The sequence below is a fragment of the Cibotium barometz genome, chromosome 53 (assembly GCF_041138505.1).
Source record: "Cibotium barometz isolate CiBa-2024 chromosome 53, ASM4113850v1, whole genome shotgun sequence".
Classification (NCBI taxonomy): domain Eukaryota; kingdom Viridiplantae; phylum Streptophyta; class Polypodiopsida; order Cyatheales; family Cibotiaceae; genus Cibotium; species Cibotium barometz.
Window position 1 is genome coordinate 34,883,904 of NC_141098.1, and position 26,700 is coordinate 34,910,603.

The following is a 26,700-nucleotide window of genomic DNA, read 5'->3' on the forward strand; positions in this document are numbered from 1 at the left end:
CTATGTTTGCCACTCATGCATATGGAAACCAATCACCTTCACCCTTTGTTGCAAGGTATATCCATGAAATCCTGCAAAAAGGGGGCTCTACTTCCTCAAGTCTGCCATGCGGTTCAATAGAGAAGGTGAATAAGGCGGAGCTCTCATCAGTGCCATGGATGGGCAAAGGTATGTCATTCCTAGTGAACACTCCCAACCACTGCACGGGGGGGCGGGGGGTCTGGGATCATGCTAGCCACTCTTTTTTTTTTCCGAGAAAAGATCCTTTCATTAGTTATAAAAAAACGCCCACTGGACTACAAAACCCTCTCCTGCTCATAAGAAGGCAGAGCAGAGATCCAATCAAGGCAGCTAGGGAGACTCTCCCTAGGTGCAAAAAACTACAAATAAAAGTACAAATAACTGAGAGGCTATATCATACAATGGGAGGGGGGAAAATCCAAACAGGTGGCCTGTAGTGCAAGCGGGGGCTCTCCAAGTGAACCATATGGTGAGGCTGCTGAGGAGCTCCCATCGTAAATCCCTCTCCTGTGTCCAGCCGGCGGACGAGAAATCCGGTGAAGGAACAAGGCGAGGCTGGCCCCTAATGAATCTGATGGCCTGGCTGTCCTGCTCCGTCTCGTATCCCAGAGCAAGCCCTGACGAAGTCGACCAAGTAGCGGCTCCCCACGTATACATGCCCTGTGGAGAGAGGAGGGCCAAAATGCGCAGCATCCTCAGCCAAATCTGCTGCGCCTGTGGACAGTCCCATAGGCAATGTCTCTGTGTCTCCAATGGGTGGCCACATCGGACACAGGCCGACGGAAGGCCACTGTAGACAAGCCAGGTGCCAACTGTAGAGCCCTTGTGGGCAACCAGCCACTGGAAAGTCGAGATCCTGCGTGCCTGTCGGCTAGCCCAGAGCCTGGTCCAAAAATCCTCCAGGAACTCCTGTGAGAGTCCCTGTAGCCGCCAATGCTCCGATGCAGTTGGAGAGACCATCCTCCTCGCAGTCAAAATGCCTCCCCAACCGAATAGTGTACTGGAAAAAGGTGATCTCTGTGGCCTCGGGGGACGCATAAGGATCATGCCAGTCGTACTCGCCAGGGTCCCACTGGAGCCGGGCCAAGGGGCGCGCAGCATATGCGCCAATCAGAGTCCACATCTGCAAGGTCTGGATCAATATGCCACCTCCGAGAAGCGGCGGCCACTACCCGTATCCTCTGAAAGATGCACTCTACAACCAAAGGCGTCTACGCCTCCACTCTCTGAAGTCTGCCCTCATCCTGTATCTCATAGTAGAGGCATCTACCATCCTCAGTGCAAGCTCTGACAGCAATCAGGATCTCCAATTGTGTAAAGGCTCCCATCCACCGTGGGGCCGCTGGCTCGAAAGGCGTGAACCACTCCTCAGTGAGTGCCTCCTGAATGTCATCCCTCATAATCAACCCCCCTCTGAAGTGACTCAGCCTCTCCGCCTGGATCTCCTCCGGGAGACTGCAATCTCCAATACTGCGTGCTGGGCCTGCCGCCAATGGTCCCTAGGCTAGACGAGGCCGAGAACCCAGCATATGAGCCTGCTCTGTGCGTACCGCGGGGCTCCAAATGAGCGGCTATCTGGCCCGCTCCTCATCACAAGTGGGAGGTCTCTAAGAAAGCCCCGGTCTCAGCAGCTCCCAAGCTCGCAGGATGCTCAAGGCAAATCTTTCCTCCTCATCTCTATGAAGATCCACCGTATCTCTGGTGCCCAAGTGCCCCTTGCTGGGGGAGCTCTAGCTTGCAGCCGCTGAAAAAGAAGCTCCTTCCAAGGCTCCTTCCAAGGCTCAGCGCCTGGGGGAGCTCTAGCTTGCAGCCGCTGAAAAAGAAGCTCCTTCCAAGGCTCAGCGCCTGGAAGCAGCCCCCGAACAATAAGCTTCCCCAACAAGGCTCTACTCTGATCAGCTGGATCTATAATGCCCAAGCCCCCCGGGCCAACGGAAGAGTAATAACTGCCCAAGCAACCTTAGCCAGGGCTAGCCACTCTGGGGGGATGGAAGAGTCGATGTCCAGACTTAGCTTGTCCCTACCCCGTATCTTACTCAAGCTCCTCTCCTAGGCCTCCGGGGGAAACTTTCTGAAAGTAAGCAAATCTCCGAGTGACTGAGCAGGACCCATACTCAAAGCTCCCCATGATACGTGTGGGCGAGCCCCCAACATGTGACGATTGGGCAAACGGACATGGGGGTTCAAAATTAAAGGTTGATGGAGGCACTCCTCAGATGCATCTGGAGTGGACTGCCTAAAGGCCAACTTGAGGTGATTCCAAGCACGCAAGAGGCTGGCTGCAAAGCTGTCCTCAAATGTAGTGCTAAAGCCACGAGCCCGTATCTCTGTGAAAATCCATCTCGTACTTTGGGGCCAAGGACCTCCCAAAACCGGGTGCAGGTGAAGATCCTAGCCAAGAAGAAGTCCTTCTAGGGCTTGCCACCTAGAAGAAGGCCACGAATTATCAACTTGCTGAAAAGGGCGCAGCTCTGAATAGCGGGGTTGATGATGCCTAGTGCATAGTTACCAAGGAACGGGAATGGGGGAACATTTTGACCTCTAAAAACGGGAATGTTTTGGGAGATGGGGGGATGGGAGAATGAGGAAATGACACGCCATGTCATATCACTCTTCAGACCACTTTGGCCTAAGCAAGCCTCCGTCACTACCAGCCCAAAGAAAGTTGTGAATCAACTGTTGAACCTGACCAATGCAAGCCTGGGAGAAGGCCCAACAAGTGGTGATGTACCACATGGTGGCGAGGAAGAAGCTGGTTCGCCACGATGACCGAGCCAACTATAGTATAGCAACTGCTTCCGAATGCTCAAAAGAGGAGGGACTAGCTACTGCTCCAGAATGCCAACCTAGCATCCAACATAACGAACTGGAGTGCCACTCGAGATCCACTAACAAGCCTCAACTAGCCTCCAAGTTTGGCCTCGCAGATGAGCCAACCCAGAATCCACACGACTTGTACCAATTGATATGTGCTCCAGATGCAAGGGAGAAGATCTCTATTGACTCGACAAATCTCTGGAGATTTCCCTCATCTCCAGATAGGTATGGTGTTGTGTCCTCGGCAAACACTAAATCAAGCAACTCCTCTTGCGCATGGATGGGAAGACGCAGCCCTTGGAGCCCTCTCCTGAGCAGAGAGAAAGTTTCTCGTGGCCTCTGCAACAAACAAAAATAGATAAGGTGTCAATCTCGACAACCTTGCCAGACCGAGCGAGCAAGCAAAAATCTGTCACACCTCACTCCCTGAATGAGAATGTGGTTGTGTGAAGCCGAATAAATCCCAGTAACACCTCGGACCCACTCCCTGTAAAATCCCATCCGGCACATCGTCTCTTCCAGAAAGCCCATGTCTACCCTATCATAGGCTTTCTCAAAATCCATAAGGAGAACTATAAGATCCTGTTGCCTCAACTTGGCCGAAGTAGTTGCCTCCCAAAAAGTGAAGATGTTGTCGAGAATGCTCCAATCCTAGATGAAACCTCTATATGTGCGATGAATCAAATCGGGCGGTGGGGAAAAAAGGCTAAAAAAGGCACATCGTCTCTTCCAGAAACCCCATGTCTACCGTATCATAGGCTTTCTCAAAATCCATAAGGAGAACTATAAGATCCTGTTGCCTCAACCTGGCCGAAGTAGTTGCCTTCTAAAAAGTGAAGATGTTGTCGAGAATGCTCCGATCCTGGATGAAACCTCTGTATGTGCCATGAATCAAATCGGGCGACGGGGAAAAAAGGCTATCAAATTGGGAAGAGCGGGGGGGGGGGGGACGAACTCTCTCATGTGCTGCTAGACCTGCTCACGCGCATCTAGCACGTGACAGGATAGGGGGGCACCCATGAGAAGAGATTAGAAGAAATTTGTGGCAATGGCTTGCACCTAGGGGGGATCCAACGTCTGCAACTATGGATCCATCTTGGCTTTGCAACTTGTGGATATTGTCCCTCCGCCTCTGTGGGCCTGAAATCTCAAAGAAATCTCTGGCAACCCTGTCGTCCACCTAGGTGCAAAAGGAGGCTCTAGCATGGTATTTGTACCCCACCCTTGACTCCTTGATGGAACTAAGCTCTGTACGGGCTGCACCCAACTGGGCCTCAATCCGCGGGCTGTCCAAGGTACTGTCGTGAAGCCGTTGCAAGGAGGCTAGGCTCCGACGGCTCTCCGAAGCTAGCCAGTCTGCTTTGTGCAGCCTCCTATAATGAAGTGTTGATCTCTCCAAGGCCTGCATCCAAAGCTCTTGCAGTAGCTGAACCAATGTGAAAATCTAGACTCTCCCAAATCTTCTCTATCCTGCTGTAAATCTTGGAATCCTAAATGAGGCTGTCTGCAATCCGGGTGCTCAAATGTTTGTCCTCTAGGGATAGAATGACGGGTGCATGATTAGAGAAAGTAGTGCCTGCCAGAATACCAATCATGCCACCTCGTCCACAAGCCCACTCATCCACTTAAAACCGGTCTAATCTAGAAAGATACGGGCGTGTACTCCTCTTGTCGGATCTGGAGAAGCACAAACCTCCGATCCTGGATGAAACCTCTATATGTGCCATGAATCAAATCGGGCGACGGGGAAAAAAGGCTATCAAATTGGGAAGAGCGGGGGGGGACGTACTCTCTCATGTGCTGCTAGACCTGCTCACGCGCATCTAGCACGTGACAGGATAGGGGGGCACCCATGAGAAGAGATTAGAAGAAATTTGTGGCAATGGCTTGCACCTAGGGGGGATCCAACGTCTGCAACTATGGATCCATCTTGGCTTTGCAACTTGTGGATATTGTCCCTCCGCCTCTGTGGGCTTGAAATCTCAAAGAAATCTCTGGCGACCCTGTCGTCCACCTAGGTGCAAAAGGAGGCTCTAGCATGGTATTTGTACCCCACCCTTGACTCCTTGATGGAACTAAGCTCTGTACGGGCTGCACCCAACTGGGCCTCAATCCGTGGGCTGTCCAAGGTACTGTCGTGAAGCCGTTGCAAGGAGGCTAGGCTCCGACGGCTCTCCGAAGCTAGCCAGTCTGCTTTGTGCGGCCTCCTATAATGAAGTGTTGATCTCTCCAAGGCCTGCATCCAAAGCTCTTGCAGCAGCTGAACCAATGTGAAAATCTAGACTCTCCCAAATCTTCTCTATCCTGCTGTAAATCTTGGAATCCTAAATGAGGCTGTCTGCAATCCGGGTGCTCAAATGTTTGTCCTCTAGGGATAGAATGACGGGTGCATGATTAGAGAAAGTAGTGCCTGCCAGAATACCAATCATGCCACCTCGTCCACAAGCCCACTCATCCACTTAAAACCGGTCTAATCTAGAAAGATACGGGCGTGTACTCCTCTTGTCGGATCTGGAGAAGCACAAACCTCCGATCCTGGATGAAACCTCTATATGTGCCATGAATCAAATCGGGCGACGGGGAAAAAAGGCTATCAAATTGGGAAGAGCGGGGGGGGACGAACTCTCTCATGTGCTGCTAGACCTGCTCACGCGCATCTAGCACGTGACAGGATAGGGGGGCACCCATGAGAAGAGATTAGAAGAAATTTGTGGCAATGGCTTGCACCTAGGGGGGATCCAACGTCTGCAACTATGGATCCATCTTGGCTTTGCAACTTGTGGATATTGTCCCTCCGCCTCTGTGGGCCTGAAATCTCAAAGAAATCTCTGGCGACCCTGTCGTCCACCTAGGTGCAAAAGGAGGCTCTAGCATGGTATTTTGTACCCCACCCTTGATTCCTTGATGGAACTAAGCTCTGTACGGGCTGCACCCAACTGGGCCTCAATCCGCGGGCTGTCCAAGGTACTGTCGTGAAGCCGTTGCAAGGAGGCTAGGCTCCGACGGCTCTCCGAAGCTAGCCAGTCTGCTTTGTGCGGCCTCCTATAATGAAGTGTTGATCTCTCCAAGGCCTGCATCCAAAGCTCTTGCAGCAGCTGAACCAATGTGAAAATCTAGACTCTCCCAAATCTTCTCTATCCTGCTGTAAATCTTGGAATCCTAAATGAGGCTGTCTGCAATCCGGGTGCTCAAATGTTTGTCCTCTAGGGATAGAATGACGGGTGCATGATTAGAGAAAGTAGTGCCTACCAGAATACCAATCATGCCACCTCGTCCACAAGCCCACTCATCCACTTAAAACCGGTCTAATCTAGAAAGATACGGGCGTGTACTCCTCTTGTCGGATCTGGAGAAGCACAAACCTCCGATCCTGGATGAAACCTCTATATGTGCCATGAATCAAATCGGGCGACGGGGAAAAAAGGCTATCAAATTGGGAAGAGCGGGGGGGGGACGAACTCTCTCATGTGCTGCTAGACCTGCTCACACGCATCTAGCACGTGACAGGATAGGGGGGCACCCATGAGAAGAGATTAGAAGAAATTTGTGGCAATGGCTTGCACCTAGGGGGGATCCAACGTCTGCAACTATGGATCCATCTTGGCTTTGCAACTTGTGGATATTGTCCCTCCGCCTCTGTGGGCCTGAAATCTCAAAGAAATCTCTGGCGACCCTGTCGTCCACCTAGGTGCAAAAGGAGGCTCTAGCATGGTATTTGTACCCCACCCTTGACTCCTTGATGGAACTAAGCTCTTTACGGGCTGCACCCAACTGGGCCTCAATCCGCGGGCTGTCCAAGGTACTGTCGTGAAGCCGTTGCAAGGAGCCTAGGCTCCGACGGCTCTCCGAAGCTAGCCAGTCTGCTTTGTGCGGCCTCCTATAATGAAGTGTTGATCTCTCCAAGGCCTGCATCCAAAGCTCTTGCAGCAGCTGAACCAATGTGAAAATCTAGACTCTCCCAAATCTTCTCTATCCTGCTGTAAATCTTGGAATCCTAAATGAGGCTGTCTGCAATCCGGGTGCTCAAATGTTTGTCCTCTAGGGATAGAATGACGGGTGCATGATTAGAGAAAGTAGTGCCTGCCAGAATACCAATCATGCCACCTCGTCCACAAGCCCACTCATCCACTTAAAACCGGTCTAATCTAGAAAGATACGGGCGTGTACTCCTCTTGTCGGATCTGGAGAAGCACAAACCTCCGATCCTGGATGAAACCTCTTTATGTGCCATGAATCAAATCGGGCGACGGGGAAAAAAGGCTATCAAATTGGGAAGAGCGGGGGGGGGACGAACTCTCTCATGTGCTGCTAGACCTGCTCACGCGCATCTAGCACGTGACAGGATAGGGGGGCACCCATGAGAAGAGATTAGAAGAAATTTGTGGCAATGGCTTGCACCTAGGGGGGATCCAACGTCTGCAACTATGGATCCATCTTGGCTTTGCAACTTGTGGATATTGTCCCTCCGCCTCTGTGGGCCTGAAATCTCAAAGAAATCTCTGGCGACCCTGTCGTCCACCTAGGTGCAAAAGGAGGCTCTAGCATGGTATTTGTACCCCACCCTTGACTCCTTGATGGAACTAAGCTCTGTACGGGCTGCACCCAACTGGGCCTCAATCCGCGGGCTGTCCAAGGTACTGTCGTGAAGCCGTTGCAAGGAGGCTAGGCTCCGACGGCTCTCCGAAGCTAGCCAGTCTGCTTTGTGCGGCCTCCTATAATGAAGTGTTGATCTCTCCAAGGCCTGCATCCAAAGCTCTTGCAGCAGCTGAACCAATGTGAAAATCTAGACTCTCCCAAATCTTCTCTATCCTGCTGTAAATCTTGGAATCCTAAATGAGGCTGTCTGCAATCCGGGTGCTCAAATGTTTGTCCTCTAGGGATAGAATGACGGGTGCATGATTAGAGAAAGTAGTGCCTACCAGAATACCAATCATGCCACCTCGTCCACAAGCCCACTCATCCACTTAAAACCGGTCTAATCTAGAAAGATACGGGCGTGTACTCCTCTTGTCGGATCTGGAGAAGCACAAACCTCCGATCCTGGATGAAACCTCTATATGTGCCATGAATCAAATCGGGCGACGGGGAAAAAAGGCTATCAAATTGGGAAGAGCGGGGGGGGACGAACTCTCTCATGTGCTGCTAGACCTGCTCACGCGCATCTAGCACGTGACAGGATAGGGGGGCACCCATGAGCAGAGATTAGAAGAAATTTGTGGCAATGGCTTGCACCTAGGGGGGATCCAACGTCTGCAACTATGGATCCATCTTGGCTTTGCAACTTGTGGATATTGTCCCTCCGCCTCTGTGGGCTTGAAATCTCAAAGAAATCTCTGGCGACCCTGTCGTCCACCTAGGTGCAAAAGGAGGCTCTAGCATGGTATTTGTACCCCACCCTTGACTCCTTGATGGAACTAAGCTCTGTACGGGCTGCACCCAACTGGGCCTCAATCCGCGGGCTGTCCAAGGTACTGTCGTGAAGCCGTTGCAAGGAGGCTAGGCTCCGACGGCTCTCCGAAGCTATCCAGTCTGCTTTGTGCGGCCTCCTATAATGAAGTGTTGATCTCTCCAAGGCCTGCATCCAAAGCTCTTGCAGCAGCTGAACCAATGTGAAAATCTAGACTCTCCCAAATCTTCTCTATCCTGCTGTAAATCTTGGAATCCTAAATGAGGCTGTCTGCAATCCGGGTGCTCAAATGTTTGTCCTCTAGGGATAGAATGACGGGTGCATGATTAGAGAAAGTAGTGCCTGCCAGAATACCAATCATGCCACCTCGTCCACAAGCCCACTCATCCACTTAAAACCGGTCTAATCTAGAAAGATACGGGCGTGTACTCCTCTTGTCGGATCTGGAGAAGCACAAACCTCCGATCCTGGATGAAACCTCTATATGTGCCATGAATCAAATCGGGCGACGGGGAAAAAAGGCTATCAAATTGGGAAGAGCGGGGGGGGACGAACTCTCTCATGTGCTGCTAGACCTGCTCACGCGCATCTAGCACGTGACAGGATAGGGGGGCACCCATGAGAAGAGATTAGAAGAAATTTGTGGCAATGGCTTGCACCTAGGGGGGATCCAACGTCTGCAACTATGGATCCATCTTGGCTTTGCAACTTGTGGATATTGTCCCTCCGCCTCTGTGGGCCTGAAATCTCAAAGAAATCTCTGGCGACCCTGTCGTCCACCTAGGTGCAAAAGGAGGCTCTAGCATGGTATTTGTACCCCACCCTTGATTCCTTGATGGAACTAAGCTCTGTACGGGCTGCACCCAACTGGGCCTCAATCCGCGGGCTGTCCAAGGTACTGTCGTGAAGCCATTGCAAGGAGGCTAGGCTCCGACGGCTCTCCGAAGCTAGCCAGTCTGCTTTGTGCGGCCTCCTATAATGAAGTGTTGATCTCTCCAAGGCCTGCATCCAAAGCTCTTGCAGCAGCTGAACCAATGTGAAAATCTAGACTCTCCCAAATCTTCTCTATCCTGCTGTAAATCTTGGAATCCTAAATGAGGCTGTCTGCAATCCGGGTGCTCAAATGTTTGTCCTCTAGGGATAGAATGACGGGTGCATGATTAGAGAAAGTAGTGCCTACCAGAATACCAATCATGCCACCTCGTCCACAAGCCCACTCATCCACTTAAAACCGGTCTAATCTAGAAAGATACGGGCGTGTACTCCTCTTGTCGGATCTGGAGAAGCACAAACCTCCGATCCTGGATGAAACCTCTATATGTGCCATGAATCAAATCGGGCGACGGGGAAAAAAGGCTATCAAATTGGGAAGAGCGGGGGGGGGACGAACTCTCTCATGTGCTGCTAGACCTGCTCACGCGCATCTAGCACGTGACAGGATAGGGGGGCACCCATGAGAAGAGATTAGAAGAAATTTGTGGCAATGGCTTGCACCTAGGGGGGATCCAACGTCTGCAACTATGGATCCATCTTGGCTTTGCAACTTGTGGATATTGTCCCTCCGCCTCTGTGGGCCTGAAATCTCAAAGAAATCTCTGGCGACCCTGTCGTCCACCTAGGTGCAAAAGGAGGCTCTAGCATGGTATTTGTACCCCACCCTTGACTCCTTGATGGAACTAAGCTCTGTACGGGCTGCACCCAACTGGGCCTCAATCCGCGGGCTGTCCAAGGTACTGTCGTGAAGCCGTTGCAAGGAGGCTAGGCTCCGACGGCTCTCCGAAGCTAGCCAGTCTGCTTTGTGCGGCCTCCTAGAATGAAGTGTTGATCTCTCCAAGGCCTGCATCCAAAGCTCTTGCAGCAGCTGAACCAATGTGAAAATCTAGACTCTCCCAAATCTTCTCTATCCTGCTGTAAATCTTGGAATCCTAAATGAGGCTGTCTGCAATCCGGGTGCCCAAATGTTTGTCCTCTAGGGATAGAATGACGGGTGCATGATTAGAGAAAGTAGTGCCTGCCAGAATACCAATCATGCCACCTCATCCACAAGCCCACTCATCCACTTAAAACCGGTCTAATCTAAGATACGGGCGTGTACTCCTCTTGTCGGATCTGGAGAAGCACAAACCTCCAGGGCTACATCCAAACTCCAGTAAATGCCAGGGTCATGTCACTTCAAAGCTGAAATCGACTCCTTCCAGATCAAGTACTCCGTGCCTGAAACTCTAACCATGAGGCACAATCACACAAATGGGAATGGGGGCCACCGTCTCCTCAAAGATGCCCGCTCCCTCGACAGGGAGGCATCAGAAGAAGATGGAGAAGGAGCTGAAGGGGGGAAGCTCGATCAGAAAGTTTCACCTACAAGGGAGGGGGTGTAACTATTTGGCCCTCCTAGCTCTATTTCACATGATGGAACACATGCCCGGACACATGGATAGGTTGATGAAAGCATGGGAATAGGGATCATGAAGTTGGCTCAGGAAAAAGCACCAGTTTTGGACAAAAAGCAAGAAAAAGCAAAAAATCAAACTAAGTTGACCGTGAGCTAAGGGCACTATTGGAAAGAGGAGACTGAGCTGGATCAGAAAGCTAAAAGGCGCTTTTTCAAAAGCAGCCAGGGCCAAAAAGCAAGGCCTTGAAGCCAAAAAAGCAAAGCATAAAAGAGTTGGTCAAAAGTTGAGCAATATTTTATTATTAAAAGAATAAAGAGGAAAGCATAGTGAAAAAGTAAAAGCAAATTGTGATAGCTTTTGGCAAAAAGGATTAGGTATAAAAGAATCATGAACCTCTCCCTTCTCCTCATTCATTGAAGCTTGGAGATTATCTTCACCTTCATCGATATCATCATCGAGTTCATGGGAGAGTGCAAGACCATCTTCGATCATCACCATCATCGTTTTCAAGCTTTTGATCGAGGGGTTTCCTCTACCACCCCTCGGCTATTTTTGTGCACCGCCCTGTTTTACTATGCGCTGCCCATCTCCGGCCATGTCTGCTTCCGCCAACGCGCCGTTGCCACTGTGCAGCAGCCAGCGTCGCCCTGTGCTGCTTTGCTCCGCCTAGCGTCACCCAGTAGCGCTGCTCGTGCTCGTAACAATTCTCTTTCAAAACCGTATCCTCATGCAACCTGTCAGACTGGCAATGCCACTCTGCTCTAGAAGTCCGATGGTGGTTCTCCCTCACACCAGCGGTGTGCCACTCTCCTGCACCAGGAATCTTAGAGGCCAGCACCTAGTGACGTGAATCGTGGGGGTTGGGATCCCCCCCGATGAGGAGCTAAGTTGGGAACCGTCTCGCTGGGGGCGGGGGTGGGGGGCGGGGGAGGGTTCTGGATGCAGCCTCCTTGACTAGCAGTGGGGACAAGCCCTAGAAAGGTGTGCAATGTGTCAGCAAATGAAGCATTGTGGCCAAGGAGGCCAAAGTACTCAACTCTCTACAAAATAGGAGCTTCACGGACGCAAGGAATTCGGCTACAATGTGGACACCAGTCTAGCAGTGTGTTGTGTGGACAATAATGGCCGCATCCAGCTGGCCAATTGTGAGAACATTAGCTTTAGGTTATTTGAGTGTGAACTTATCATTAGTAAAATGTTCTTTGTTTTGTGGAGTGCAATGAAGGAAAGCTATGGAGCTTCTCTACCTTGTGTGTGTTGATGAAATGAGAGTAACTATGGTTTAAGTGCGTCTCCAGTGTATCCCTTTATTCTGTTTTCATGGTATCAAAGCTTGGGTAGCTCTCATTTGGGTTTTGTTGAGTGAGTAAGAAAGAGGGAAAATTTTGGTTTTGGAGCGATTCATCATTAATATCAATAGTTATATCATCCACATGTGTGCCTAGAGTTCTTGGCCAAACATTTTGATAGAAGCCTCCGCCTGGACACTTGGTCTCTCTAGTGCATGAACCATGGCCTCCCAATACTCAATCACACTAGGCTAACGTACAAGGTGAAAGCTGCATATTAACATGCTTTCTTTCTTTTGATGATTTCATCATTTAAATAAGAAAGATGTATTGCATACCTGTACGTGGATTAGCTTTGGCTCTTTTACTCTTTGAATGGATTCGCTCTTTTGCTTTTCAAATAGATATCTTTGGCTCTAAAAAATTATTATTCATGCTTCACTGGTATCTATGTTGCATGCAGATTCTGATGATCATTAGGGACATGCAAGGGACTGACCCTCTTATTGTGTTAAACATGTCATATGATGGACTTTGCTAACTTGTATTTACTGTAGTTCTGAAAACTGGGAACACTATTACACAGATATTATGTAGGATGCGGTTTTTTGTCATGATTAGAGTGTTAATCAGTTTGTATTAAGTGGGATCCTCAATGAAGCCCAAACTACGTATTATAATATTCTGGCTGAGTATTATGTTGGGTTGTAAAACAAGGACTCCAGGTCGATGTATCAGATTAAGAAGGGCATGACCTTATGGGTTAAAACCGATTTCTATAATCTTAATTAGTCAAAACCTATATTAAATACAATTTACCCATGAGGGCGCCATCTCCATTGTTGATACTGATTGTTTAATTAGCATAACTAATAGTACTCTCGTTTGAGATTTTTGTCACACACGACCTTTGGCTTTCAATTGTGATTTTGTATTTGTTCTTTCTTACTTAATAGAAGTCTCTTTTGTGCTTCCCAAAAAAAGAAAAGAAAAAAAAAACGCACACACATGCACTACACTGTTTTAGTGGGATTTCTTGAGAAAAATAATGCTTGCACACAAGTCTAGTCAATAGCAATATAGAGCTACTTGCTTGTACACAATTCTTTTATGTGGCAATCAACCTTATCTTCTATACCTTCACATAGACTTTGAGGTATCAATTAAAAAAAGATCTCATAACTCTTTGATTTAATACAAGTTTTAACGGCATGAGAAATCGCTTGTAACTTTTTGCAAGTGGTTTGGTTTGAATCCCAAGAATTTTGATTTTCCAACAAAAGAAGTGTCCTTATCAATGGCAATTGGACAAAATTATTAACAATTTTCCATTTAAAGCTTCCTTCAATCATAATTTAATGATAGCATTCATGTTTTTGTTCTAATGTAATATTGCTTGGCCACAGTTGACACTCCACCAATTGCGTTGGAAGATAAAGTTTGGTCTTGGAGAAACAATTTTGTGTCCTTCAATCCACTTTCAAATGATCATGTAGCTTATGGTTCGCCCAACTTGCTTGGAGTTTGCAAGGTGTGCTCTCCATTTGACTTTGTATTTACTAGATCCAACATAAAAAGACACTTCATAACAAATACAAAAGAAGAAGAAAGACAAGAAATCTAGAACTAGTTGATATCAAGACATAAAATCAAAGAAAAAAAATAAGATCGATATTGAGATCAATGGCATGAGCTTGAATCTCTATAGAAACATTGGATAAATATTTCAAATTTTTTCCTGTGTATTAGCATGTGTGAATTTGACAAAATTATCTCTGGAACTTACTAGAACTAGTATTTTTAAGCAGTTTTTCTTTTTATATCACTAAAATTTTCAATGCAAAATAGTTGAGCATTTTTTTAATACCACCCTAAAATTGCCATGGACCTAAAATTAGCCTCTTTTTTCCTTGTGTATAATTCAAAAGGAGAAAGAATGCAAATTATAGCAAGTGGCTTACCTTTTATTAGTACTTTTTGAGTTCAAAAATTCTTGGGTGTCCTTGATTTTTTGGCCATGGTTCTTGTGGTTCTCTTTTTGAAATTCAAGTGCGTCCTTAGGTAAAGCTTTGGTTCTTGTGGTTCTCCCTTTGAAAATTCCAACATGTCTCTTAGGTAAAGCTTTTGGTTATTTATAACATTTTCTTGTTTTTTTGTTTGCATGGATGACAACGCACAACTCCATGTAGGTTTTTATGGTTCCATTCCTTTTTGGGCCGTGGGATCTTGTGGTTCTATAAAGGATTCTTTACCCTTCCTAGAAGAGGCAAATTTGTATCTATTTTATCCTAAAATTGAGAGGTTATTAACGATGACTTTTTTTTTCGTGGAGCTCACACAAGATTGATTTGTAGAAGAAAACTTTTCTTGGATTTGGAGATTATTGAATGGTTCACCTTTATTTATAGAAGTTGATCTTTTTTTGGATATGGAGACTCTTGAATGGTCCACCTTGTAGCTTCTAAATGAATTTCTTAACATTACTTCACCTTTGGTACTCATAGCTAAGTGTTCCCTTGGTAGTATTCTTGGGCTTGAAGAAGATTTGTTAGTACCCACCTTTGTGTGGTGTTGTGGCACGGTCTTCATGCTGCCTTGGAGCAGATGGCCTTCTGGATATATAAATATGAGATTGGGTTTTGGGTAGCCAAATCCACGAGTTGCCATTATAGAAACCTTGGCTTTACGGCAGTGATTTCTTCACCCACCATTTATTTCCTTGGTTTTCTCGTGCAAGAATGTTGAGGTTTAGGTGTGGGGATATTGAGTTTGGGTTTGGGTTCATGTAGAGGCTTAAGGTGAAGAGAATGCAGTTACATTGGCAAATTAATGGCTTTGGGAATTGAGGTTGTGTTTTTTGATGTTCAAGTTTGATTTGGAGGAGAAAGATTCAGGATAGGGGGTATTAAATGGCATTAGATGAGGAGGTAGAATCTTCCTTAGAAAGATTCATGATAGGTGGTATTTAAATGGCATTAGATGAGGAGGTAGAATCTTCATTAGTGTTCTTGGGGGATGTTTCTCTTCACATAGTAATATCATGGCTTCATCGTTAAGCAACTGCATGCAAGCACTTCAATTGTTCCAATCGATACTATGTTGGGTCTCCTTGCTCCATACTCTTTCTAATAGTACGTCGTCTTCTATGGTACTTACAAGCACTACAAATAAACTTTTGACCAAGTGATTGTTTCCATGATGTTCAAACAACCTTTTCATATGTTCTTTGGCCACTAGTACACTCGAGTTAATGTGTTCAAGTTTACAAAATAGTTTCCATGTTTCATATTCAAGCAAATTATGACAATCTTCTTTATCCACTAAGACATAGTAGTGTACCAATTTGTTAAGTGTGAGAAAACCCACACATAACATGGTTGGTTCAATTACTTTATGATCATCATTAATCTCTATAAGAGTAGCCATGTAAGCCTAAACATGTGATTCACCAAGTGTCATTTGGTTTTGGGCTTGCCTCGCCTTAGCCACCCATTGTGCAGCTCTTACTCGCTTGGCTTCTTATTGCTTGGCCATCTTTTATGATGAATGTAACTTAGCATGTTGCTACACACACACACACACACACACACACATATATATATATTTAAAAAAAACCACATAGAATAATTGGAAATAGTGATACTCTTTAAAGCTTACATTCAAACTTTGAAGCAGGCCCCCACAAATGGAGAAGTTGAAGTGGTTGGAAGCTCATTAAGGTACAATCCTAAACCAAACTTCACAGGAAGTGATAATCTCATATATACCATTAGCGACTTCAGAGATCTGGTCGCACATGGAGATGTGAGCATATTTGTGTACGCACGTGCACCACAATTTGTCTCATCACCTCAAGTGATACTAGGAATGGAAGATGAGCCGATTCCAAGCAAAGGGTAAGGTTTTAATCATATTATTATTTAAAAAAATTATTGAAAATAGATAGGCCTCATTTTGTGATTAATTAATCAAGCAATTATTAATGGTTGGTTTGCAGAGGAATACAAGGTGTGGAAATTGTTAGCCCCAACATTGCTGATAGTCTCACAGTTGAAATTCAAGCACAGCATGGGCACTTGCATTTTGCACAAGACTCGTCACATCTTTGGCAAGGCGTGCAAATCCTTTCCTATGACAATGTGGATGACTCAAATCCAAACTCCACAAAACCATCACTTAAATTCAGTGGACCTTTTACCCTAGTTAGCACAGCAGTTCAAGCACTCCGTTACCAAGGGTATGGCTTAAGGCTTTCAAACTAAAACGTACCTATCCAATTGGGAGAAATTTGTGTGTGTGTGTGTGTGTGTGTGTGTGTGTGTGTGTGTGTGAGAGAGAGAGAGAGAGAGAGAGAGAGAGAGAGAGAGAGAAAGAAAGAAAGAAAGATTTTATTAACGTCTTCCAAAAGACCGAACTCGGCCTATGAGACAAATCGGTGTACCTGTATGGGGTATCCTCTGTCATCCCAACAAAATGAAAAAGTACTAAACTAAAAAGCTGAATCTGGGTGTGCAATAAGTACAATGAGTGGGGGAGGGGATGGAGCTCTACTACTAGGAGAATGCAAAGCTATATGCATGGAGTATACAATCATGATATGCAACCTAGCTAGCCCCATCCTGTACCATACTGGGGGTATAAAATGGTATACATCAATGAAGGGGGTGTCCACATCTCCCTGAAGAACATGCTTGGGTCTGCTGTGAAGCGAGCCAGTCGCTCCGCACCCTCACTGTGGAACTCAGCTCTGATCTCTGTCATCTCTCTCTGGTATAGGCGTGGTGCCCGAAAGCCAGGTGTCCTCTGTCTCCTGGCTGCGGGCTCTGAGTGTCTCTGCTCTCTGGAGAGTAATTCCCTGCCGTGTAGGGGCTGGGAGTGGGATGGATCTCTGAAAAATGTAGTAATCTGTGTCAGTCGTCCCCCCTCTGGAGCTGTCTGAGCCTGTAATGATGTCTCTCTATGACACTGTATGTCTAGAATGAATCTCCCCAGTATGCGCTGGTCTGCTGCCTCAAAGATCTGGCATAGGGAATGTGGCTCTCTGAACAAAATAGGATATCTCTCTCTGATGGCTATATATGCTCTGCATCTGCATACATAATGCTCCTCACTCTCCACCTCCTCTCTGCACAATCTGCATACCCTCTCCCCTCGGGGGATCCTGTGCTGTTCTGCCAGTCTCGATCTCCAATCGATGTGATGAAACTCTAAGCTGACCAATAGCCACTCGGGAGCCGTGTGGTAAAAAGCCCTCCATGTATCTAGGCCTCTCAATAAATCCATCATCAGTGATACTCATCATGAAGTGATCTCTGTAGTATAGCATCTTCGGTGGAAGAGGCTGTGTAGGCAATATCCATGTCTCTCGTATATAGAGCTGCCATAGGTCCTGTCTCAATACTCTATTCCTCTCACTATGAGAGAGATGGATATGTGGTGCATCCCTGTCATACTGGAATGGTGGTAGATGATCCATGTCTAGGCCATGCTATGAGAACCAATGTGTGACCTGTGCATACCATGATCCTTTGTCTCCTGCCTCAGCCAGCTGTCTAGATGCCTCAAAAGCTTTGTATGACAATCTGTCCTGTGGCATCTCTCTGAATCTGTCTAGCAGGCATATAGTCTGGAATATGGCCTCTACCATCATAGGAGGCATAGCAAACTGTGCTCGGATAATGTGTGTGTTTGAGTAAGAGAGAGAGAGAGAGAGAGAGAGAGAGAGAGAGAGGGGGGGGTAAGGCTTAGACTTACAAACTAAAATGTACCTATTAAATTGGGTGAAGTGTGTGTGTGTGTGTGTGTGTGTGTGTGTGTGTGTGTGTGTGTGTGTGTGTGTGTTATAAGGATGTGGAAAAAGAAACTAGAGGCATGTGGAGGTGACTTAAAGGTTAGGGTCAAGGAAAGGACCAATGTAGGATGAAGAGTAGGATTGGGAGGAGGGGGTGAGAGGAGGAGGAGGAGAGCGAGTAGCGAGGGGTGCAAGTAAGAAATGTGTGCAAGTGGGGATGCAACTAATGGAAAAGGGAGGGGGGATGATAATGCAACAAAGGGAGTGGGATCATGAAGAGTAAGGAGGGCATTAATTGGATAGGAGGAGAGACAATGGAGCTAGGTAGGTGTTATGGATAGAGGGGTAAGGAGAGTAGGGTTGGGAAGGTTTTTTAATAGTGGTTTAGAGGGGAGGTCAACTCAAAATTTTAATGAGGATGAGAGAGGCTCCATAGTCATGTATAACAAGCCTCACGTGTAAGATGGAGATTCATAAACTTTAGAAACAATTATATACTAGCCTCACACATTTGAATCAATTTACACCTCTAGGCGTTTTTTGATAGAAGTATCATTCTAGCGTGGTTTGAACCACCATTGACTCATCAAAGTTTCAAAATCAAACCTTTTATTGTTTCATCTTTAATCAACTTTCAAAAGTTTTAAATTCACCACACTTCTTTACAACTTACAAGAAATTGATATGCTAGTTTTTATGTGTTCATAGGTTAAGCCTTGTGCCTTGTATGCTTACCTTTATTAAATACATCTTTTTTATTTATAGGGAAGCATACTTTAATGGAAATGATTTCATCAAGTTTGATATCTACAATAGGAGATTGGAGGGTGCTTCCAAAAACATACTAGTGATGTTGCAAGCTAAGAATGATCCTCCATTCATAAATGCGTCTACTCTTCTTTTTCTAAATGCTAGTTATTGGAAGACACATAATGAAATTCCTATAGAAGGATTGAGCATAGGCGACCCGGATCAAAAAGACACTCAAGGTACTTATGTCAAAAGTTTACATATATGAACTAAAAATGGTGCACATGCAAATGCACACATACACAAAGAGTTTGCATGTGTGTTAATTTGTATGAAGATATCAGTAAATTAAACCCTAAATAGCCCCTACATTTCAAGAGGCACTAGAAAACCCTGATTGCTTTCATAGTATGATTTTGAATGCATCCTTTATTACAAATCAAATGTAATAAAATGTTTGAAGGAGTTTTGAATTGATTCACTTTAATCTTTCAAGAGCTCTTTCAACATGTCAAGATAGTTGTAACTTGCAAAAATAAACACCATTTAGTAAACTTCTCATATATTCTTAGGTATCCACATAAATTTTAGCTTGTTTGTTGAACTCTTCAGCCACATTCTTAGGTAAATATCCCATGGTAAACATCCACATAAATTTTAGCTTATTTGTTGAACTCTTTAGCCATATTAGAAACTCCTCAAGCCTGTAAGGCTTTCTTCCTTTCTCTTTCTCAAATACAACTTATGTGCATTTAAGGATTATTTTTTAAGCCCTTATTTTTTGTGAGTTTTTATATTTTTAAATACTCCATATTTGTCAGTTTGGATATTTTTAAACCCCTTATTTGTGAGGTTTGATATATTTAAAACACTTCTTCTATAAATTTGAAAGGTGGTAAAATGACATCTTAGACCAAGTTTGTCTTTTTTCACTTTTTGCATTAAAAATCCCCTCATGCATGAAATTGATTTAGAAAGTCCATGAGACTCACAATTACTACCTTAAATATTCCTACTTGAACCCTATGAAAAGACTGCCTTTGCCCTAATGAGAATAAGTACTTGTTTATTACATAATATTTTCCTTGAATGAGCTTTCTTAAGTCTCAAAGTGTGGATGATATCTATCCATATATGTATTGAGATGGTTTCCCCGGAAGGGGTAACAATGTCCTTAATTGTCTCCTTATAAGAGACCCTCTCCAAATGTCCCATTTAGTAAAGCTGGTAAACTACATTGAGACTTTAAGGGAATAGAAGAGTTTTAAGGATCCTAAGTGGCAAAATATACCTCTATGGCGGTATTACAAGTGTAGTGTTGTATCCCTTATGATATACATAATATCACCAATGTGCCCTCTATTGAAGCCATACTCCACAAAATAGCCCATTTTTATACTCATATTTCTCTGTGTTATTTTATCTCATCACCTTGCATCCTCTCCCTTGATTTTTTTATATTGTATGCTTTAAATAATTTTCACATTAATAGCTCAAATATTATACATTATACATCTTAACCTACACCTCCCTCTTTACCCCTAAACCATTTCATTTCTCTTTACAACATTTAATTAATCAAGATTTTTTTTCTCTGACCTCTAATACAAAGTGCATCTTCTCTTAGTATACTAATGATGCTTGAACTTTCTAGGTAACACATTTGGTGTAATTTTATATTGTTCACTAAAGATACAACAATATGAAATGGATTGAATCTTCAGAGCCTCATTTTTATGTCTTAAATTTTCCTTGGTGACTTACAAATATACTATTAGGTTAGAAGTCTCCTCAATTTAAGAAATTTGGCATTACCAACAATACCATAAAAACATTTAATTAAATGATTTCAAAAATACCTAAAAAACACTTTGATTAAATGAGAGAGGTGGGGCAGCAAGCCATTCTTCTACGACATGAGATAGCTCCAATGCAAACCTTTTAGCACAAGAATAGCTTTCCTCCAAGCTTAAGATTTTGAATGGACCCCCCAACCACTATTCTTTCTTTCCATTATTGGCCATGGTAAGGAAAACCTTTCTACTACTGTCCTCTGATAGCACAAGATTGTCATTTCTAGATCCATGAGTAGAAGACCACATCAAATAGTGACCAACACAAATGACATGACCATGTATAGAAGACCATCAATGCAAAGAGTGAGTAACTCAAAATATGTGTCATGGGTAGAAGGCCATTAATGCAAAGAATACTAAAAGATTAGGTAAAGTGAACCTTTAGATGATGAAATGACCCTTGACTACTCACCCACTCCAAAACTCAAAAAGGCATTTTACTCATCATATTCCACATGAATCGTTACCATGGATGAGAAAGGGGTTGACATATGGTAGAAGAAGGGAACCCCTCTTATATTTTTTTCTTAGTATATGTATATAGATATAAATATAATATATTCATATATTGAAAGTTTAATAATACTATGAAAACATTGCAATTGAAGATAGAAATATGTCTTAGATATAAATATAATACATTCATATTGAAAAATAATAATAATATGATAACATAGCAATTGAAGGTAGAAAAATGTCTTAGAAAAATGGATTTCCATTAAAAATAATACCTTGACTCAAATAAATGGAATCCAAATTATAATAACAAGTTTTTAAGATAAGAAAACATATTTCACATCTCATCTACACACACACACACACACATGCATGCATGCATGCACACACACATGTACTCACACACACACACACACACACACACACACACAATGTGAAGGGGTAGTTAACTTTTGTCCAACCATTTTCCTTAATATATTTTTTGTAGGTACTACTAAAACATTACAATTAAAAGTACTATTAGAAGTCAATATGAGGAGCCTACAAATATCCTTAAACTCAACTGCTATCTCTAGCTTAATTTCACAAGGTGAAGATTCAAATATTTGGATTAGTCCGAGTGTTGGTGACATTGAACAGGAAAACCTTATTATCAGTGGACAAAAAATTCAATTTCAAGACACCATTGAATCATGCAATGATGCCCTCAAGTCACTCAAACTCATACGAGGAAAGCCAAAAGTAAGATGTGTTTCAAACCTAGGTGTTTCATGTTGGTTTATTAAACACATCTCTAAAAATGTTACTTGATAGAATCTTATGAGACCCTATAAGCCCAACTTCAATTTGTGTTATGATGTTGGTTTAAGGAAAAATTAGACATGCAAATTTTTGAAGAAACGTCTTTATAAACAAAGCTTTAGGGAAAAGTGTACTCCTTGGAGAAGTTGAGACGATAAAACTCATATTTTCTTGAAGAGTTTTAATGTAGTGGAATAATATATCTCATTTAAGCTAGAAAAATATCATTCAAAATGGTAACATAAGCGTAAGGATTATCACCATTGCAATAATCTTGTGTGACAAATTTTGTGGTTATGTATCTAAAAGATGAGGATGGCTTAAGAAAATATCTTCAAAATTTATTAGATGTATTATTTTAAACATGTACTAATCTATAACAAAGTATCTGTGGCAAACTAGTATGCTTTAAAAAAATATGCCTACCACAGATATAGCTTTTGATAACTACTACATGACTTGTATTTGGGTTTTTTTTTATGACCCTTCTCTAAAGATAAGGGCCCCCTTAATAAGATTGCCTCTGTTTTTCATTTATATTGAAACATTCAATCTACACATATTGGACATTCTACTTATATAGTCTAAGATGTTTTTTTTTATATTCCAAACAAAGTCTTGATGTTATAACTGTAGGAGGATACAACATGCTTGTTATACATGTAACACTCACAAAATTTTCATAGCATAAACTTTAACAAATGGAGAATAATGTTTTATAATTTTCATGATATAATAGATGGCTAAGGGCCACTTTCATGTGCTAATGATATAATAGATGGCTAAGGCCTACACTAGTGTGCTATTATGAAGAGAGATGGCTAAGGCCCACATTGGGGTACTATTATGAAGATAGCTTTGATGGACGCAATAGATGGCTAACGCCCACACTGGTGTGCTATTAAGAAGGGACTTGTGATGAAATCAAGTAATAAATAATTGCCAAGAAGGTTGTATGATAAAATTTTATAGGGTGTAATAGACATTAAGATAAATCACTAGTGAGAGGATATGCTGCAATGTGTGAATTTTGTTTGAATGGTGGTAGTATGAAGTAGGTGCAAAGTAGCTTGATATGGTTGTTGTTCTATGTTCAACAATAGTTACAAATACGATTTGATATAATTGTTTTATGCCCACACCAACTAGTAATGCCAGTAACAAATGCATTTTAAAGCCCATTTAGAGTCATATAAGCACCCATTCAAGGCCCCACAACCTTTGCATAGTGTGTCCAAGAGTAAACTCTATCAAGTCCATGTGTGTGGACCATTCTAGAGATAATGGTCCACTTTAGCATGTAGCCTATTTAGAAATGTGACAAATCTATCTAGCATATCTTCACACTATTTGGCCTCTAGGGCATTGATTTCTATAACACGCTCCTCAATGTCTATCTGAAGCTGAACTGCCTCTATGGTTTGATGCCAAGCCTCTTCATCATATGGTCCCCTCTAAGAGGTATTGTGAAGATGTATACACAATTCTCTATTACTAGGTAGTAGAATATCTTGGCCCCTTTTAATATGAAGTGCTTTCATATGAAGTGATCTAGTCAATCTTAATGTGTTTGGTGCAAGCATGAAACCCAAGGTTTTGAGAAATGGGCATGCAACTTTGGTAGTCACATTGCAATGTTATGATTTTCTTCTACACTACTCTACTACCTTGTATTATAGAATTCTTCTCATTCATTAATCCTCAAATCATGTTAAAAAAATAGCTTTACTTCGATAAGAGTGTAACTATGGGGCCTACTTCTTGGTGACCTAAAAAATATATCTCAAACCTAGAGAAAATTAGTATCATGTTATTGAAGGCTTAGTGTCCAAGTCACATGTCCAATTGGGCCATAAAGGCCACCAAGGAACTTGCTTATAGTATTAGGTTTAGTTGATATTACATCTTAGATATATCTCAACGTTCCCATACCTACTCTCATATGGTTCTCGGGCTTATTACTGAACCCCTTCAAAACACCAACAACAAAACTAATATCTATCCTAAGATTACGTAAGAAGATTAGTCTCCCATTCATCTTCTTATATAGCATCTTATCTATGAGGTGTGAAGTATATTTGACAAACAACTTCAAATCGAATGAGGTGTGAAGTATATTTTGACAAACAACTTCAAATCAACCTCTATTAACATCTTTTTATACAACATCTTATCTATGAGGTTTTGACGAATGGCTTCAAATGAGCCTCCATTACCTTGTAATATTTAGACATGTTAGTTACCTTAGCGCCCCCTACATATTTGTATTAAGAGATGAAAATGCTACATGTTAATTGTCCAATTTCCCCTATATAGTTGTCTTCAGAGATGAAAATGTTACCTACTAGGCCTTATTCGTCAAACAAAAATGCATAATCCTAAGATTAATCATCTCTCAAACTCAAAGCTAATCATCTCCTGTGTTTGTGGGGTCCTTTAGTGATCCCATGTGGTGATACCAAAAGGAAAGAACGTGAGTAATTCACACTAACATAGCTACATGAGCACACCTAAGTGTGATGAATAAGCAACCCTCTCCAATACTTTCTAGTTGAGGAAACAAAAGTTACATGAAGAGCCACTCCGCCAATATGAGTGAACATCCTTCACAATTATTTAAGGAACCTCATCAAAGCAAAACCCTCATCTCAAAGAAAAGTTGTTCACCTAGATATCCATGGTGTGACCAATATCATTGATCAATGTTTCCTAAAGCTTAAGGAATTGGATTGCATGTAATTATATTATTGCACAATCACCACAAATAAATTTGAAACATGGGAAAAGCATGGTGCAAGCCATAGATGGGAATCCAATATATGGATTGATGGATACCATGGTTGCTTGGTACGCATATTGCATCATGAACTTTCCTTTAATATGGAGGAGGTTTCCTTAGTATGATTTGAGCCTACAACCTCCCATTTGGGAGCTTTGAGCTCTAAACACTAGAATTATGCCTTGGTTATGTAGAAGAGAATTAAAATGCTACATAATTGACTATTCAATGCAAAAGGGAATGAGCATGAATGCTTCCTTACTATGATTTGAGCCTACAACCTTCCATTTGTGAACTTTGAGCTTTGAACACTTGAATTATGCTAACCATTAATCCTATAAAAGAAGAGGATTATGGTATGAAGATACTAACAATCTCCTACTAATTACCATTTTAAATCAATAATAAAAACCTTAGAATATTTTGCATCCTTGTGAAAAGGGATGTAATACTTTTACATTAAAAGATGTTGCAAGAAAAAAAGTAATCATTTAAGCTAAGATTCATTTTGTATATTCATATGTAAATTGTACTTCTCCACAGGGATTAAGGACTATATTGCTCACAATCCTAGTCAATGACTTAGGTAATTTTGGATGTTATGGAGATTGCACAACAAATGCTACTATTCCTCTTCAAGACATTGCTCGTGTGTCTATTGTATTTGAGTTTGTGCCTCCGGGTGAGTTAATTCATGATATAGATGATTTTTTTGCACATTATTATCATTAATAACTCAAAGAAATTATAGAAAGGGTGTAACTAACTTCTGTGTTGTGTATTTTAAAGATAAAAGGGAAAAGCTCACGATTTTGCATTTTAAAGATAGAAGGAAAAAGCTCACAATAATACATTGTGGTCCTTATAGTATGATATCATAGAAGGCTTACATATTATGTTTTAGAAAACCTCAAAGAAATAAGATGAAGGGTGTAATTTACTTTTGTGTTGTGCATTTTATAGATATAAAGGCAAAGCTCGCAATAAGCTTGACATGTTCTTTGGTTTTCATTATATACATTGTGGTCCTTATAATTCGATATTGTAGAAGGCTTGCATATGGTTTCGATGATGAAAGGTTGAATGAAGAGGATATGATAAAAAAGACAAGGGTAAAAGCTCTCACATGGTCCTTGACTAGAAGCTAAATAATATGCAAGCACTGAATGCAAACTTAGATTTATATGCTTATTCACATACACATCACACCTTCTTTTCACAGTTTCTTCTCACATCTAAAAATTGTTTGTTAAAGCAGTGATAAAGGTTTGAGAATGTAGAGGGGTAGGTTGTCCAGTGGTATGCACATGTGAAAGACGAGGTGTGTGTGTTATCCCACATGAAGGGCCTATGGGCTTTTTGTATAAAAGGGGGTTTGGAGGCAAGGAATTAATTCTGATAGCTTCTTTACTTCGTTCATCATTTGTTGAGTCGTGGGCATTAAGTTTAGCTACATGTCAGCTAAACTTAATGGTGGGGAGGGATGAGTTTTCTTTTTTTTTAGTTAAAACAGCGGAGTATATTAAAAAAGGGAAAGGTTACAAGTTCCCATGAGGAAGGTCCATGGGTAGACACCGTGAACTGTTAAACCCTGCAGGTAAAGGGATTAACTCTAAACCTTCTATGACATATGCAACAAAATTGAAACAGTAGACCAAAACAGAATTTGATGAGCCGGTTCGAGAAACAAGACTTGATGAACAGCCTGATGAACTCGGCTGCGGCCAACAAGGCCCAGATGAAGCTAGACTGGCTTATATTCAGTGAGAGGGGCTGATCAAACATCATGTACAGAAGACTGAGCCCAGGAGGGTTTAAGGAACCCCTCGAAAGCTTTCCGATGCCTGGATGTAGTAATCAGAGTGCTGAAGCCTTCTTTGACATTCGTGAGCCAGTCCTTGAAGCATGATTTCCTTTCTTTTGCAATGAGCGAAGCCGTGAAACTTCCTCCATTTGCTCCATGGTAGGTCCTACCAACGATCAACCTCCTTAGGAACACCACTAGGCTGAAGCTGGTGTATTAGCTTGAGTACACTGTTCAGAAAGAGATAAAAGTGATGATTAGTTTTAATTTCAAAAAGAGCTTCATTCCGTTGATTCCAAACATGCCATAGAAGAAGAATTCTGACGGACTGCCACGTAAAGGGGTCCAGTGTGTGACATTCTCCTAGGAGGACTTCTTTCCAACTGAGAGGGGTGTTCCTAATTTTCATAAAAGCCTTGTTCAGAACACTCAAGAATTGACTCGTGTCTGGGCGGGAGAAAAATAGATGGGGGACAGTTTCAAGCTTGGTTTTGCAGCGGGGACAAAGACCATTGCCATGAGCTATCTTCATAGCC

The 26,700-nt window shown here is 43.1% G+C and overlaps 1 protein-coding gene across 6 annotated transcripts in view; it reads left to right on the top strand.

Annotated features, from left to right (window-relative positions):
• The window catches only part of LOC147608559 (uncharacterized), a 200,142-nt gene extending 181,285 nt beyond the window's left edge, over positions 1–18,857 (top strand). For 3 of the 6 annotated variants that reach the window (XR_015264444.1, XR_015264445.1, XM_086788986.1), the window contains exons 20-22: positions 13,334–13,458; positions 15,603–15,823; positions 15,925–16,214. Coding sequence is in view for 4 of the 6 variants with exons in the window: in XM_086788986.1 (XP_086645112.1) it covers positions 13,334–13,458; positions 15,603–15,823; positions 15,925–16,189 (611 nt within the window). In the remaining 2 variants the exon portion in view is untranslated. Of the gene's footprint in view, positions 1–12,390; positions 12,776–13,333; positions 13,459–14,116; positions 14,254–15,602; positions 15,824–15,924; positions 16,215–18,483 lie in introns of those variants that run through there. The other 3 variants (XM_086788985.1, XM_086788987.1, XM_086788988.1) reach the window with 3 other exon arrangements.
• The last annotated feature ends 7,843 nt before the right edge of the window (positions 18,858–26,700 follow it).